At 32.7% G+C, this 16,022-nt stretch overlaps 3 protein-coding genes across 3 annotated transcripts; 1 reads left to right on the forward strand and 2 right to left on the reverse strand.

Annotated features, from left to right (window-relative positions):
- Positions 1 to 695: 695 nt before the first annotated feature.
- PFICI_00729 (uncharacterized protein) lies at positions 696 to 1,563 on the forward strand (the record flags this gene model as incomplete). The annotated part of the gene is made up of 2 exons (XM_007829310.1): positions 696 to 1,016; positions 1,084 to 1,563. 2 exons carry the CDS (start codon positions 696 to 698, stop codon positions 1,561 to 1,563), a joined length of 801 nt encoding a protein of 266 aa, XP_007827501.1.
- Positions 1,564 to 1,879: 316 nt separating this feature from the next.
- PFICI_00730 (uncharacterized protein) lies at positions 1,880 to 2,510 on the reverse strand (the record flags this gene model as incomplete). Its single annotated transcript, XM_007829311.1, has 2 exons — positions 1,880 to 2,416; positions 2,469 to 2,510. 2 exons carry the CDS (start codon positions 2,508 to 2,510, stop codon positions 1,880 to 1,882), a joined length of 579 nt encoding a protein of 192 aa, XP_007827502.1.
- A 477-nt stretch (positions 2,511 to 2,987) lies between these two features.
- Positions 2,988 to 4,877, reverse strand: PFICI_00731 (uncharacterized protein; the record flags this gene model as incomplete). Its single annotated transcript, XM_007829312.1, has 1 exon — positions 2,988 to 4,877. The coding sequence occupies one exon, from the start codon at positions 4,875 to 4,877 to the stop codon at positions 2,988 to 2,990; it is 1,890 nt and encodes a 629-aa protein (XP_007827503.1).
- Positions 4,878 to 16,022: the final 11,145 nt, after the last annotated feature.

Here is a 16,022-nt window from a genome sequence, read left to right on the forward strand (position 1 = left end):
CAAGAGGATGAATCCACTCTGAACAGGGGCCTCGGCAGCTCGGCACGACTATACAGACTGACCATCTACTCACCTCGACCTCTGCCAAGTCCGTCTTGTAACTCTTGGCTCTTGGTGGTGTAGGGTGCACCGCGTCACGCTTATATGACTACTAGGCCTCGCCAGGCTCGCAAGGCTTTTCTCTTGCTTGGTACACAGCCGCCTGCAGCCTTGAGAGACGACTTGGCTGTTTGAGTATGGGTTGACATGGCCACAAGTGATACAAACACGGTGGGCGAAGTCTGTGTGAACCACAAGTGATAGGATGACAGCCGGCAGGCATAGTAAGGATGCGGTTTGGACAACGAGGAGATGGAACGCCGAGACGTACTGTCCGGCAGGTTGCCCGTTGATGATGTTAGGTGTAAGATGATATTTTGCTACTCGCTCTCAGCAGGTATGTAACACGAGTCGAGCGCTTTCAAAATCGTGGTACATCAAAATTGTCTATAAGTCTACGTGGGTATGCCCTTTCGGTCTGGGTTGAATGGCCAGTAGGATTCGATTTCTCTTCTATTCAGTGCGGTGCATTGGTACTTGAACGACTTTTAACCAATATATTCAATCATTCCGGCTGTGCCGTCCAATTCTTGTCATTGTTTCTTACAAGCCCGCTTTAATTCATCTCTTCTTCTTTTTCCGATAAGCTTAGCATAATGTACTCTTCTTTGCTGGTCATCTTCCTATATCAGGCATTGCCTGTCTTGTCTTTTCCCACAGCGCTGACGCATCACGATGCTGTCCATCGCGATCTGGCGATTCCAATTCTTGACCTGAGTGTAATAAAGAGAAGCGAAGCAGCCACAGCCTCCGAGGCAAAAGCAGGAGAAGCCACTACTACAAACCGGACGGCTGCTCAAGTCTTGGCAGTCGGAGAGGAGTTCAAGGAAGGGGTGGTCAGGACTGTTGGTGTCTTTGGTTCTGCAAATCCCGTCCAAGGTGGCAATCTCTTTACCAAGATGAAATTACCTGCTAATGTAAGTATCCGTGTATAGTGCACGCGTAAGCTCCAGAATTGGACCTCTTCTAACAGTCATGCGGTAGGCTGCCGGCGCAATCGAAGCCGAGTATAATGGCACTGCAGCCAACACCATCACGGTGGCGCCCAAAATGGCATCGATCGCTCCCCCGGCTGGTCTCATGTATGTCGACCCTCTGACTTTTACCATTGCCACCGCGACGCCGCCCGCGGCAGGAGACATTCATCAAGTCGACTACATTTTTGGCGAGGCATCTTCCAATGCAGTTGATGTCTCCCAAGCAACAGTGGGAAAGTTTGATGCCGCCACCGGCCAGTTTGTCACTGAAGGCCTCGGCGAGCTGGAATTTGAGGCTGAAGAGAATGAGGTCGCCCTCAAAGTTGCCGACATGAATGGTGAATGGGCAATTTTTGTGCCTACGAGCGCTGTCAAGGCACCAGAAGGGGAGGAGGGGGCTGTGACTGATGCAGAGGACGCAAGCAAAACAGAGTCGGACGCACTCGATGATGCGAGTGACGATGAAGATTCTGACGATGAGGATTAGGGACTACAAGGAGAAGAAAAGACATCTTGGAGGGTTGAGGCGCGTTGGTAATGACTCTGCTGGCCGGAGATTTGTGCTGTTCGCTTGTTCGCGTGATGTATCGAGTTAGTGAACACCACTGTCTTTATCGACCAGATTGACGCGCGCCAGTAAAGTCTACTGTGGCCAAAAGGCTTGCTGATCAAGTGCATGATGTAATTCACCAATGACTCTATACGTCTTGGTGGTCTCTTTGCTTGGCTTCAACTAATTATAGAGGAAACGATATCTATTGCGACCGTAGTGACGATGTCTTCAACGAGATGTTTCGTTTCATTTACTCAACACAGAGAGCTTCTGCCCTTTCGACATTGAACACACCGTTGTCATCCACGAGCTCGTCTGTACGCCCAAAATAAACCGGGTAGACTACATCGATAGCTCCATAGGAAAGAGCCGCATAAATATTGAATGAGTCTTGGTATCTGATCCTGAAGCTGTACCATGTGTTTTCCTTGGCTGGAAGCTTTCCATAGCCCTCGAATTCGAGACCATAATCTCCTTCGCCCTCGGGTGTCAGATCGCCGGAGCTTGAATTGTAGAGTTGCAATAGAATCGTGTCATCCTTTGCAGTGCGCTCATCCGCAATGGCAATCATCCCGTCGTTAACGTTGGGTAGGCGATTCATCTGCTCCAGGGCCCATGACTGGCATTCTTGTTCAGAGGCACCAATGAAATCTGTTTCAACGGTCGCGCCGTCTTCGATCCAATTTTTAAAGTTGCCATCATCAGCACCCAGGCCGTCGCGCGACTCGGCAAAGCCAAAGATCCAGGTGTCTTGGGCCTGTTCAAATGACATGATTGCTGGGACGAGCTGTGAGAGGTTAGTTGAATTCCCACGTGCGCAAGTGGGAGGTTAGAATTACAGGCTTGGCCTCCTCAGCTGTGCAGAATAGAATGACTACCATGATTGCTGAATTTGCGATTTGCTCAATTGGACAGAACAATGAGAACGATAATTCTGATACTATCTAATACTGATATGAGTTTCCTATTATTTGTACAGATTGACAAACGTGAGGATGGTGAGAGGTGTTATGTGTGCAATGTTTGTTGTCCCGCTTGCGTTGCAGCTGGCTGGCGGGGGTAAGCTCAAGCGCAAGGAGGAGTGCCTCTGCAGTGGCTGTGCCGATTACCTACCTTGCAATCATATGAGGAAAGAATGCTCTGCTTAATCAGTCCGTTCAGGCGAGTCCAGTGCGAGTAACGTCTACTAAGGAAATCAAAAAGTACTTTTTTTTTTTTTTTTCTCTTTTTCCTTGGATAAACATGTCCATCTTGGTATGATGAAGGTCGCGATATACTGTTTTGTTTAAATAATGCTAATCACTTTGAAATCTTGTATCTTCGGTGGAATTGGCGAGCTTAAGGCGCTTCGTTTCCCTTCAACGGAGTGTAAAGACCTCCCTCTCCACCTCGCGCACGCGAGTTCGATGATGGTCCTGTACGAAATCTCTGGACTGAGGTAAGGCTATCAACTTGAAAGCATCATTGGTCGACCTGAGAATGAAAGGCCCCTCGCAGCCAAGGATGGTACACAACTGATCACTCGCCTCAAGCTCACGATCGACGCACCCGATATAACCCGTGTCAGTCCCAAACCAATATTTGCCAATATTGATCTGCGTCGTTAGCATCATCGTCTCCCACAGAGCTCTCTCCAACCTGGCACTCTCGGCGAGCTGGGGTGTCGGATGTAGAAAACCAAATTTTTCAATAGCATTGGCATACCAGGGACAGATCTTACGAATGAAGGCCTCGATAACCCAATATTCGCGCGGCCTATCGTCTCCATCCACCGTCTCAATCCCGGTGCGGATGCAAACAGCATCGACGATATTAAACAGTATTCCTCCAAAAAGTGTCTCCCACACCTGCCCAGCGGCTATCATCTCCTTTGCCGCCTGTGCGCCGTCCCGCTGCTCCCAAATCGTGTGAGAAATTGTGGTCATCCGGAGGACTTCCTTGACGAACTCGGTAAGCATGAGCAGCTTTCCAACCCCAGCTTCCATCATGGGTCGAGGCTCGCCTTCAAATTGCACAGTCACTCCGCTCTGGTCGAAAGCCGATGGCGGAACAAGGGGCCTCGACATGATGACCTGTCCGAGGACGCCACCTAGCACGTTCAATGTACCCAGAGACGCATCATGCGAGAGTACATTCATGAACTCTTGGATTTCTTCCTCGCTTTCTCTACGGTGCCCAAAGTCGTGACCCCCCAGGTTCCCATACGCGCCCCAATCCCACATCCTCTTGGAGAAGTCGACGCACCACGACGGCAGTTCCAGATCGTCATCACCTTTGTCGGTAGCATGGATCAAGAACGTAAGTTTCGCGCTACTCCGGATGAAGGCGACCGTTGCCATCTGGTAGACCTCATTGACCGACATTGCATAGTCTGGCGCTGGGAACATGGCCTTGTCCTCCTCGCGCAGCAGACCGCTGACCGCAAAGACCTGATCCCTCTTATCCGTAGCTCGACGGCCCCGCGTTCTCTCTATAATCTCGGCAATAGTCGTCCCTCTCCCCCCTTGATAGCCAGGATCATTCCACTGCTCCCTGAGCAGGACATGGCGCAGGAGCATGGTCGAATCCTGGACCCACGTCGTCTGGTCGTCGGCGATCGTAGTACCACTCGCATCCATCATACTGCGCGCAAAATCCAACAGCGCGCCCGACAGCTCCTTCCAGTCCAACCATGAATCTCCGCACCCCACAGCAGGATCCGCGTCCGCCAAAACGTGCTCCTGTAGCACCCAGACGCGATGCCACCAGGGCCTTGCGAGCATCTTGCGTAAACCATCTGCGATCTCTGGGGGAAAGTCCTCGTACTGTCTCTGGTCCAGGGCCCCCGGAACGGAGAGCGCGGAAAAGGTGTCCTCGATTTGCGGGTCCGGGTCCCCGAGCCAGATGAGCACATGGGAAGCTTGGCTGTAGATCCGGCCCATCTGGCGAACTTGCGCATTGCGCTCCTGCACGTCGGACTGATTGATGCAGACTGCGTCAATCCAAAGGGTGCGAGGAGCATCCGGTAAGCGGATGTATCTAAGTGCGGTCCAAAGGTTCATAGTAACGGGAGTGGGAAGGCCATCCAGTTGGATCTCATGCCGTTCCGTGAAGTCGCCCCAGACGTACGAGAGGGCTTCGTACTGCGGCGTAGGGTTCTCTGATAGTGATATCACAGACAGCGAGCAGGTGATTATGGCGTCGCGCTCGGCGCTCGGCTCAAGCTTCAGCACCCTTATGTGCTGTGGCTCTAAGGCCGAGTACGCCATAGCCGCGATGAGTTCCCGATAGATACCTTGACACAATGTAGACTTGGATCCTGATATGAAGAGGGGCGACTAGGCTTCTTTTGATGCTGGCGGTGTTCCAAAGAATAAATTCCTTATGATACACGTCGATGTCAAATGCCACAGCCTGTGATAGGCTCACTAAGTGCGTGCAGTCACGCAGTTATAGCCAGATATAGTTTATAAATTAGCTTAAGTAAAAAGAAGCTATTTCCTATACGTAAATTTTATCGTAACTTATTTAGGCACCGGATTAATTATATATTTAATGCCGAAAATCGGGTATACCCGTAATATTACCACTTTTCCGGGCCTTTTAGGGAATTAAACCCTAAATTTTTAAAAATTTCCCTTTTAACTACTAAGCTATAATAGCCGCTTATGCCCTAATTATTTTATATAATGCTTTTTTCCCGTAGTTTTTATTATAAAACTTAAAATTTTTTTAATTATAATATATTTTTTATTACGAATAAAAGATTTAAAACGTAAAGTTTTTAATAATTATTAATAAGCCGTTATTTTTTTAATATAAAAAAAAACGCTATCCGGGTATATTTAAGATATTAAAGCTTTTATCGGGAGGTATTTAATTAATTAACTCGATATCGAAAAGCGCGTAACCGGCTATTTCGTATAACCGGTATTTTTTTCGAATAAATAAAAAAATTCCTAATACCTTTTTCGAATAAAAATAAAAAAATATAAATAAATTAAAAATTTAATTTTAAACTCCGACGAAAAATAAAAGCATTTTGCTAATTGGATTTTCGAGCTTTTTTTTTTAGCTAGCTTTTTTTTTTCGAACCCTTGCTAATTGCCTATTTTTAGCTATTTTAATAATAGCTTTTTATTTTTTTTTTATTAAAAGCCTTATTTTAGCCCCTTTTTTTTTTATTTATTTTATTACTTACGCCGAATTAGGCTTTAAAATTATCTAAAATTTATATATTATCGAATACGGTTCGGGTTTGCTAAATAGGTTTTACGTAACTTTATTATTTTATTAATAATTTCCGTTTAAATTTTTATTTTTATAAAATGCCGCTTTATATAAAAAATCTTTTTAATAATTTATTTTTTTTATAAAAGTTTTTTATTAAATATTAAAAACGGCTATTAATTTTTGCTTTTTTTATAACGGTAAAAGATTTTTATTTATTTTTTATAGCAAATTTACGTAAAATTATAGCTAGATTTTGCTAAATACGTTTAGCTTAATTATTTATAGGCTAATAATTTTATATATTTTATATTTTATATTAATTTAAAATAGCTTTTTAAATATTTATAATATTTTTAAATTTTTAAGCTTAAGCTATATTAAATTTTTAGCTTTAAATCGTTTTTATAGCTTTTTATTTTTATTCGCCGTATTTTCTATCTTTTATTATATAGCTGCTATTATAGTTTAAGCTAAATTTTAGCTTTTTTTTTTATCGGTTTACGAATTTTTTAGCTTGCTTTTTATTTATTTTTTATAAAAACTTTTATAACGGGAGTATTTATTTTATAGGTTCGGCGTAATATTTATAAGTTAAAAAAAAATTAGCGCCGATCGAGGTATTACGGTTATTAATAGCAAGCATAATAAAAAAAAAAATTCGGGCCAATTATATTAAGCGTACGAAATAAAAGCTTTAAAATATAATTAAATTTTTTAATTTATACGCTTAATCGAACCGTTAATTTTTAAATAAAAGGCTATAAATAACCTTTTTTTAATATTTACGATTTTGCATAAATAAGCCTAAAAATCGCTTATTTAATTCGATTTTTTATTAAAAACAATAGCTTAAAGGAAACCGTAAAATTTTTAATAATAATTAATAAAACGCCGGGCGTAATTAAACGCTTTTATAATATTTATGCTTTTTATTATAATTATTTTTGCTAAACGATTTACGATTATTATTATAAAACGAGGGTTTTTTTTTTTCGCAAAAAGCTCCGTTATAAAATCGATAAAAAATTCTAAATAAAACCGGTTTAATATAGGGAAAAAGGCCAAAAGGCCGCTTTTTTTTTTCGCGCTAAATTTTAAAGCGTTTATAAATATCGTAATTAATATAAAATCTCCGTATTACCTTAAATATTCCCGGCTAATAAAAATGCCTTAATATTATCGCAAAAATATTATCCTTTTTTAGGTAGCCGATAATAGATAAATCGTAAATTTTTTATATAAATATAATTTAAAAAGGTTCTTAATTTAAGATAAATAATTTTTTTTAGAATAAAAAGGCGCTTTTAAGGTTTAATTTATATTCCGCGATTAATATCCTAATATTATATTTTTTTTAAATAACCCGGGCGGAAATATATACGCTTTTAATTATATTGCGAAATATAAATTAATAAAATTAATATTTTATATTATAGCTTTATCTTAAAATAATTATAATTTAGCTTTAAAAAATAAATTTTTATTTTCGGGGATTTAATAGCTTTATTTTATATTTAATAATTTTTATTTTATAAACTTAAAATATAAAGGCATTATATAAATTAATGCTTAAATATATTTAGCATTTTCGAAAAGTATAATAATAAATAAAAGCTATTCGTTTTTAACGAATTATAAGCGGCGAAATTCTAATCTCGGGTTATCGACCCTTTTAGGGAGGTTTTGCTTTAAACGGCTAAAGGCATTAGGTTTACCGCTTTTCTTTTTTATACGGAATTATAATTAAAAATTAAACTCGGATAAAATTAAAAATTATTAAGTTTATTTTTTAATTAAATTCCTTTTAATAATAAAATATTATAAATTTTTATAATCCGTAAAGATTTTAAAAGGTTTAGCTAAGTTTTTTATTTTTTATTTTTATTTTTTTAAGCAGCGGACGATCGCGAATAGCTTTTTATTATAAATTTCGTAATTAATTTCGGCTAGGTTTAATCGTTTAAAAAAAAGGCTATAAAACGTAATCTTTTTTTATTATCGATTTATAAAAGGGCTCCTTTTAAGGCTTAGCTAAAATAATCGCATTCGATTACCGTTTTACGCTTTTCGTTTTATATCGCTAAAATAAATATAATAATAAAAAGCTTTTTAAAAATTTTAAAGCTATATTTTTTAGCTAATTTTTATTTTTAAAATGCTAATTTTTTAAATAAGGCTAATAAAAATCCTATAATATCGCTAAATTAAAAGATAAATTTTTTATGAAAATTCGCGAAGCCTATAAAATTATAAATTTTTTTTACGTTAATAAAAGCCTTTTATTTTTTAATAGCCTTTATTTTTTTAAAATTAATTTTAATTTTTTTCCGGTATAAATAATAAATTTTAAATATTTAATTTAAATAATAGCGAATTTGCATTTTTTATTATTAAAGCGGAGCTTAGCTTTATTTAATTTAATAAGGATTTTATTTATTTTTAGTATATAATCCGTATAATCGCTATTAAAATAAATTAAAACGTCGTTTAAATAAATAAAGCAAAAATTATTTAAATATTTTTATAATATAATATTAATAAATTTTTAAAAAATAGCTAAGGCTCCCGTTAATCTAAAAAGCATTATTAGCTATTCGAATAAGCTAAAGCGAATGCGAAAAGCGGTTTTTTATTTATTTTTTTCTTTAATTTTTATTTTATAAAAAGCGGCCCTAATATTAATTTTAATAAACTATTTAGCTTTTAAAAAAAAGCGTAAAATTTCCTTAATAAAAGGAAAAAAATAGCGGTTTTTTTTATAATAACATTTAAGGCTTAGTAATTTACGTAAAAACGAAAACCTCCTCCGGGTTTTTTTATAAAAAATATAGGGGCTTTTCCGGAAAAACTATTAGCCCTAATTTAATTTTTATTTAAATAATTAGTAAATATTTTCTTAAAAATAAATAATTTATTTTTAAATATACCGTATAAAGGGCTTTATAAAATTTCGCGAATTTTGCCTTATTTATCCTTAAATAAGGTAATCGTATAATTTGCTCCGGGTCGATAAAATAAAAGCTCCGTTTATTTATTATTTATAAATAAAGGAGCGTAATATTTAAGCTAAAAAGGTAATATATCGGTTATTTTGGAAAAGGTCGTTTTTTCTTTAATTTTTAGCGTTTAATTAATATTTGCTATTATAACGGCAAAAATTTAAATAATTCTAATTATTTTTTTAAAATTCCTACGCGTTTTACGCATTTCCGCTACGTAAATAGCACCTATAATTATTTATATATTCTTTACGTATTACGTCTTATTTTTTACTAATTCGGGTATTTTATTTTCGTATTAGCCTTTTTTATAAATAAAAAAACCGTGCTTTTTAATACTAAATTTAAATATTTTTTTCTTAAATAAGTATATTATATCGTTATTTTTTATTTAGGGTTTTTTTAATATAATATTATGTTCTAAGGTATAATTAGTGGATTATAAACTTAGGCACAGGGAAGCGTTTATATAATTCGTAAAATTAGGCCGTAAAAATAATTATAAGGCTATATAACTAATTTATTAAAGCTTAAAAAAAAAATAACTAATTACGGAGGAATAACTACCTTTTATACCTATAAAATTAACTAATAAAAACATTTTAAAATATATTACTAATAAACTAAATTTATAATTAAGTTAATTAGTAATAAGGTTAATTTATAATCGAAAAAACCATTAAAATTTATAGATTTCTATAATATAGGTTACCCTATAACCCAAAGCCACTATAGCCAGGTATACTAGCCATACTTAATAGGGCTGGATCCAATAGAACGTTCTACTAGATTCTAATAAATTCCAGTGGCCATAATAGCCATAATAATCAATTATAATAACTTATTAATTATATAGTATTATAAATAATAGCTATAAATAATGCTATATTAATTATAGGTTAATATAAGGTAAATTCTACTAATTTCCTATATATCGTTATTTAACGATATTTCGATAGGTTTTATAGCTATTATAACGATATAATATACGTTATAAAGCTAATTTTATATATTATATAATATTATATTAATATCTATGCAATATTTTTTTTATTAAATAATATCGGTTAAATTTAATAATTTAATAAATTTTTAAAATTTATCTTTAAAAAATAGCTTTATAAGGCCGTTTATTAATATATTATTAGTTAAATTATATTCGATTCGGATATTTTTATTTTTAACCTTTTGCTATACGTAAAAATACCGTATAGCCGTATATTTAATACGTTAGTAATATTCCGGATTATATGCTAAATTTATAGCCCCCGTATTATTTTTTTTTAATTAATACGGTATTTATATTAATTCCGATTTTTATAAAAAGATTTTTTAATTATATTATTTTATAGATAGCCTATTTTAGCCTATTAAATTTAGCTTCGGTAATTAATAAAAAAATCGTAAATTGCTATTTCGATTTTTAACTTATCGGCCCGTTATTTAAAATAAATAAATAACCGGACGTTAATTTACGGGTTTCGTAATTATTAGCAAAATTAGCATCGGAATAACTTATTAATCCGGGTTTTATTTTCCCGTTAAAGGTAATTCTAAAATAGTAATAGGATTTTAAATAATTAAATACCTTTTTTACCCCTTTTATCGTAATTTTCGATAGGTTTTATATATATTTAGTTAAATATATTATAAAATAAGCTAAATCGGGCCTAATTTAAATTATAGCATATATTAATTTATTTAATAAATGCTAATATAAATAAATAAATTCCTTTAAAGCCGGTTTTTCGTTGCTTTTTTTTGCCGTATATAACGATTTTAGGAATCTAAGGCTAAATAATATATTAGCCGGTTTTATATCGGAAAATCCGTTAATTTCTAATAATTTCTTAAAATAAATTGCCTAATTTATACGAATTGTTTTATTTTTTCGATTTTTTTTAATTTATATACCGAGAAAATAAAAAATTAATCCCAAATCCTTTATTTTGAATTTTTTCGAAATATTTTATTTTAATTAATTAATTTTACGTAAATTAGGGCCAAAAATCAGGAAATTATTTACGTAAGTTATAATAAAAATATTAGATTTTTTATTATAATAAGCTAATTCGTTTAAAATAAATAGATTAAATCCAAGCTTTTTTAGGCTGTTTTTTAGCGTAATTTGCTATTAGCGTAAATTTTATTTAAAACCGTATAAGGCCTTTTTAAGCTGGATTACCTGGGAGTCGTCGTTTTTTTAACCGAAATTATTTAATTCCGGGTTTTCGGAAAGAAATTCGGATAATCCGTTTATAAGGGTAATATATACTTTTTCGTATAATTCCCCGTTTAAAAAGGCATCGATTATATCGATTTATTCGATTTCTTAATCGTAATAAGCTGCTAAGGCTAATAAAAGCCTTTAAATAATAGATTTTATTCCTATAGCGAACGTTTCGAAATAATCGATTTTATATCGTTATTCGAATCTACGTATAATTAATTTAGCTTTATATTTATCGATATTTCCGTTTTTATCGGTTTTCCTTTTAAATACCTATTTTACGGATAATAAGATTTTACCGGCTTTTTAGACTTTATTACGATCGATAGCTTAAAAAGTCCTTTTCTAAATTAATTGCCGTAATTTAGCGTATATAGCCTGGATTTATTTTTTTAAGGCTTTTTAATGCTTATTTTATTATTTTCGGTTCCGTATAGCCTAAATTTTTAATAATTAAATAATATAAAATATCGGCGAATAATTTATCGTATTTAACGAATTTATTTTATTCGGAATCCGTAAATTTCGGAAAAATTACCTTAATATTCGATTTATTCGGAATAATCGAAAAAATATTATTAATATCTATAGATTCGGAATTTATACTAGATTTATTATTTATATTGGATTCGTTTCCGGGTAAGTCCGGTCGATCGTTAATTATAGATTTATTCGTAATAGATCGAAAAATTCGATCGTTTCCGGGAGGTGGATTCGTTAGATCCACCGTTTTCGGGACTGTTAATTAGATAAATTTACCGTCGGTGGAATTTTTATCCGGTGTTATTTCCTAATCCGGTAATTCCGAATCCGGTAATTCTAAATTTAGTAATTTCTCCCCCTTTTTTCGATTTTTAGGTAATAATCAAATATAAGAGGTCCGTATAATCTATAATTTATACGGTTGATCGGGAAGATATATATAATAGATTTTATTACCGTTATATCCAATTATTTTCCCGTTTTCGGTAGTAATTCCGAATTTATCGGAGTTTTTACGGATTTTTTTCGGTTTATAAACTAAAACCGGTATTCCTAATATATAAATTTAGGATAAATTAGGCTTATTATCCCGTTTTAGCCAGAAATAATCGTAAAATTCTTAATAAAAGGTAAATAAACCGGATACCGTAATAGTAAAATTTATTAAATAAATTATTGCTTTTATAACGAATTCCTAAAGGTTTTTCGGGAGTTATAAATCGATAAAAACCGTTTTAGTTTTTTCGATAATAATCCGATTCGTACGTTTAGCTATATTATTTTATTTTAATATATAAAAAGTTATAAATTCGAAAATAATCCTTTTTTTAATTAAATAATTTTTTAATTTAACTAAAGAAAACTTTTTACCGTTATTTATACGAATAATATTCGGATATTTTCCGAATTAGGTTTTATAATATTCGATTTTATTTATTATAATATCGAATATATCGGATTTTTTTTTTAAAAAATTTAATTTCTTAAAATCCGGTTTTATTATCCGTAAAATTAATTATATATTTATAACCGGAATAGCTAAAAAAAGTAATATAAACCGTATTAATATAAATATAATATAACGGTTTATTAGCCTTATTCGGATTCGTATAAAGTTAATTTCGGGTAAATTTACCTAAAATATAAAATTTATAATTTAAATCCTTTTTTTTTAATTTTTTTTTTAGGAATTCCCGTAATTATTTTAGCTATTTTAGCTAAAATATTATAGCTAAAATAGCTTAAGCGTTTATATTATTATTTTGTAACTATAAGGAAATTCGAATAATTAGAAATTAATTCGATTTCTTTAAAATCCGTAATTTCGTTAAATTTATCCGAATTCGGTTCCGGGTAACTTAAACCGATTACACGGGCTTTTTCTATTATTTTTAATGGATTTATAGCTAAATATGCTATATTAGGCTTTAATTTATTAGCTAGGTATAGGAAAAATCTACGTTTTTCTTAATTTAACGTGGTAAAAGGCCTATTTTTAAAATTATATAATTTATTTCCGCTTATAATACCGCCTTTTTAATAATATAATTAGCTAAATATAATATTTAGCGGAAATTCCGGTATATAAAATACGTTTAATAACGTTATTTTACGTATTTCCTGGTTAATTTCGAAGGAAAGCGTAATATTTCTAATTCCTTTTAAAAATATTTTTCTATTATTTATAATAATCGGTAAAAAATCCGATTTTATAATAAAATTATCGAATAAATTTTTATTATTCGATATATGCTTTAAAAAACCTATATCGTATAATTATTAGTTTTTAGGGAGGGTGGTTAATTTTTTTTTTTAAATTATTCGAAATATTCGAAAAAATATAGAATAATTCGTTTTCGTTTAAATCTTTATTATAGGGTAAATTTCCCTATTTTTTAGATTTCTGGTTCGTAGTAAATATAGTCGAATTTAAGTTATTCGATTTATTTAAATTCTTCCTATTTCCGCTTTAGGTTCCCTGTTAATTTTAATTAAATCGGGGAAACCGGGATTTTTTATTATTTGTATAATAAAAATTTCTTATAGCCGTATCCGGATCCCGTCGGTTTTTATTTAAAATATCCGTAATTAACCCTTTAAGGGTAGGTGGATTTATAAACCGTAAAGCATTGCGTTAACGGTTAGCTTATATAAGGTAAGCTAATTAAAGGGTTATAATAAAAATCGTTTTTTAATCGATATTATCGATTTTAGCCCTAACGCTTAAAAGCTTTAAAATATATTTTTTAAAAATGGATATAAATTCGTTTAACGAGTTATAATTTTCGAATTTAATCGTATAAAATTCGAGATATAATTATTAACGTAATACGGGTCCGGTGCCTTAATAGGCTGATTATAAAGTCGATAAGGCTTTATATAGATTTATTTTATCGAATATTAGATTTAACGGTTTTGTTATTAAATTCTGACGAATTAAAAGCAATACCTAGTGTTGCACGGATGTTAATACAGCATCGTATAGTGCATAAAATTAGCTTTATAACGCATATCATATCGTTATAACAGCTATAAAACCCATCGAAATATCGTTAAATAACAATATATAGGAAATCAATGGAACTTACCCTATACTAACTTACAATCAGTACAGCACCATTTACAGCCACTGTTTACAATGCTGTACAGTTAACAAGTCATTGTAGTTGATTATTGTGGCCACTATGGCCACTGGAACCTACTGGAATCTAATAGAACGTTCCACTGGATCCAGCCCCACTAAGTGTGGCTAATGCACCTGGCCACAATAGCCCTGGGTTACAAGGTAACCCACACTATAGAAATCTATAAATTTCAATAGTTTTTTCGATTATAAATCAACCTTATTATTAATTAACTCGATTATAAATCTAATTTATTAGTAATATATTCCAGAATATTCTTATTAGTTGATTTTATAGGTATAAAAGGTAGTTATTCCTCCGTAATTAGTTATTTTTTCCTTAAGCTTCAATAAATCAGTTATACAGCCCTATAACTACCCTCCACGGCCTAATTTTACGAATTATATAAACGCTTCCCTATGCCTAAATTTATAATCCACCAATCATACCTTAAAACAGGTTATAAGCCCGGTCCGGTATAATATCGATTATATCTAAATACGGGACTTAAATCACATCGAAAACTATAGCCGCTCTCCCAAACGAATTAATACAACGTAAACTCCGGAATTCCGCTATAATAGCCGATTTTATAAGCTTTATTTTAAGCTTATACAGCCGTAACTATATCGAAAACTATAATTAAATAGCTATTTATAATGATTTTACCCGTTACAGCCATATAACAACTATAAAGTCACTTATAACTAATCCCTACTATAATAGCCGATCTACTATAGCACCTTATAGCACCTACTATATCATATTATAGCACCTAAATCCCCTTTATATACTTTATTAATAAAATAAAAGAATTAATTTTTTTTATTTTTATTTTTTTAACGATTTTTTTACCGTTTTTAACGATAATTATACCATTATAACGGCAAAAATTCGGCAAAATGGATAACTTTATCCGTATTATTGCCGGATGCTAAATACCGGAGAAATAGAAATTCTCCGGATCCGGAAACTGGAATATATGGAAATCTACGTTGCAGTTATATTTTAAATTGCTAGGAATCGATCGGTTTTTTAAAACTACCGATATATATAACGGTATAACCGATATTTAGAAAGCCCAGGCATTACTTTTAATTCGTTAGAATTTAATAACAGAACCGTTAAATCTAATATTCGATAAAATAGATCTATATAAAGCCTTATCGACTTTATAATCAGCCTATTAAGGCACCGGATCCGTATTACGTTAACAATTATATTTTAAATTTTATACTATAAAATTCGAGAATTATAACTCGTTAAACGAGTTTATATTTATTTTTAAAGGATATATTTTAAAATTTTTAAGCGTTAAGGCTAAAATCGATAATATCGATTAAAAGACGATTTTTATTATAGCCCTCCAATTAGCTTACCCTATATAGGCTAACCGTTAACGCAATGCTTTACGGTTTATAAATCCACCTACCCTCGAAGGGTTAATTACGGATATTTTGGATAAAAACCGACGGGATCCGGATACGGCTATGGGAAATTTTTATTATACGGATAATAAAAAATCCCGGTTTCCCCGATCCAATTAGAATTAACGGGGAACCCAAAGCGGAAATAGGAAGAATTCGAATAAATCGAATAAATGGAAAAAATCGAATAATTTGAATAATTCCAATAATTCGAATAATTCGAATAAGTCGAATAACTTAAATTCGACTATATCTATTATAAACCAGAAATCTAAAAAACGGGGAAATTTACCCTATAACGAAAATTTAGACGAAAACGAGTCGTTTTATATTTTTTCGAATATTTCGAATAATTTAAAAAAGAAAAAATTAACTACCTTCCCTAAGGATTAGTAATTATACGATATAGGTTTTTTAA

The sequence above is a fragment of the Pestalotiopsis fici genome (genome assembly GCF_000516985.1).
Source record: "Pestalotiopsis fici W106-1 unplaced genomic scaffold PFICI_Scf_1, whole genome shotgun sequence".
Lineage (NCBI taxonomy): Eukaryota > Fungi > Ascomycota > Sordariomycetes > Amphisphaeriales > Sporocadaceae > Pestalotiopsis > Pestalotiopsis fici.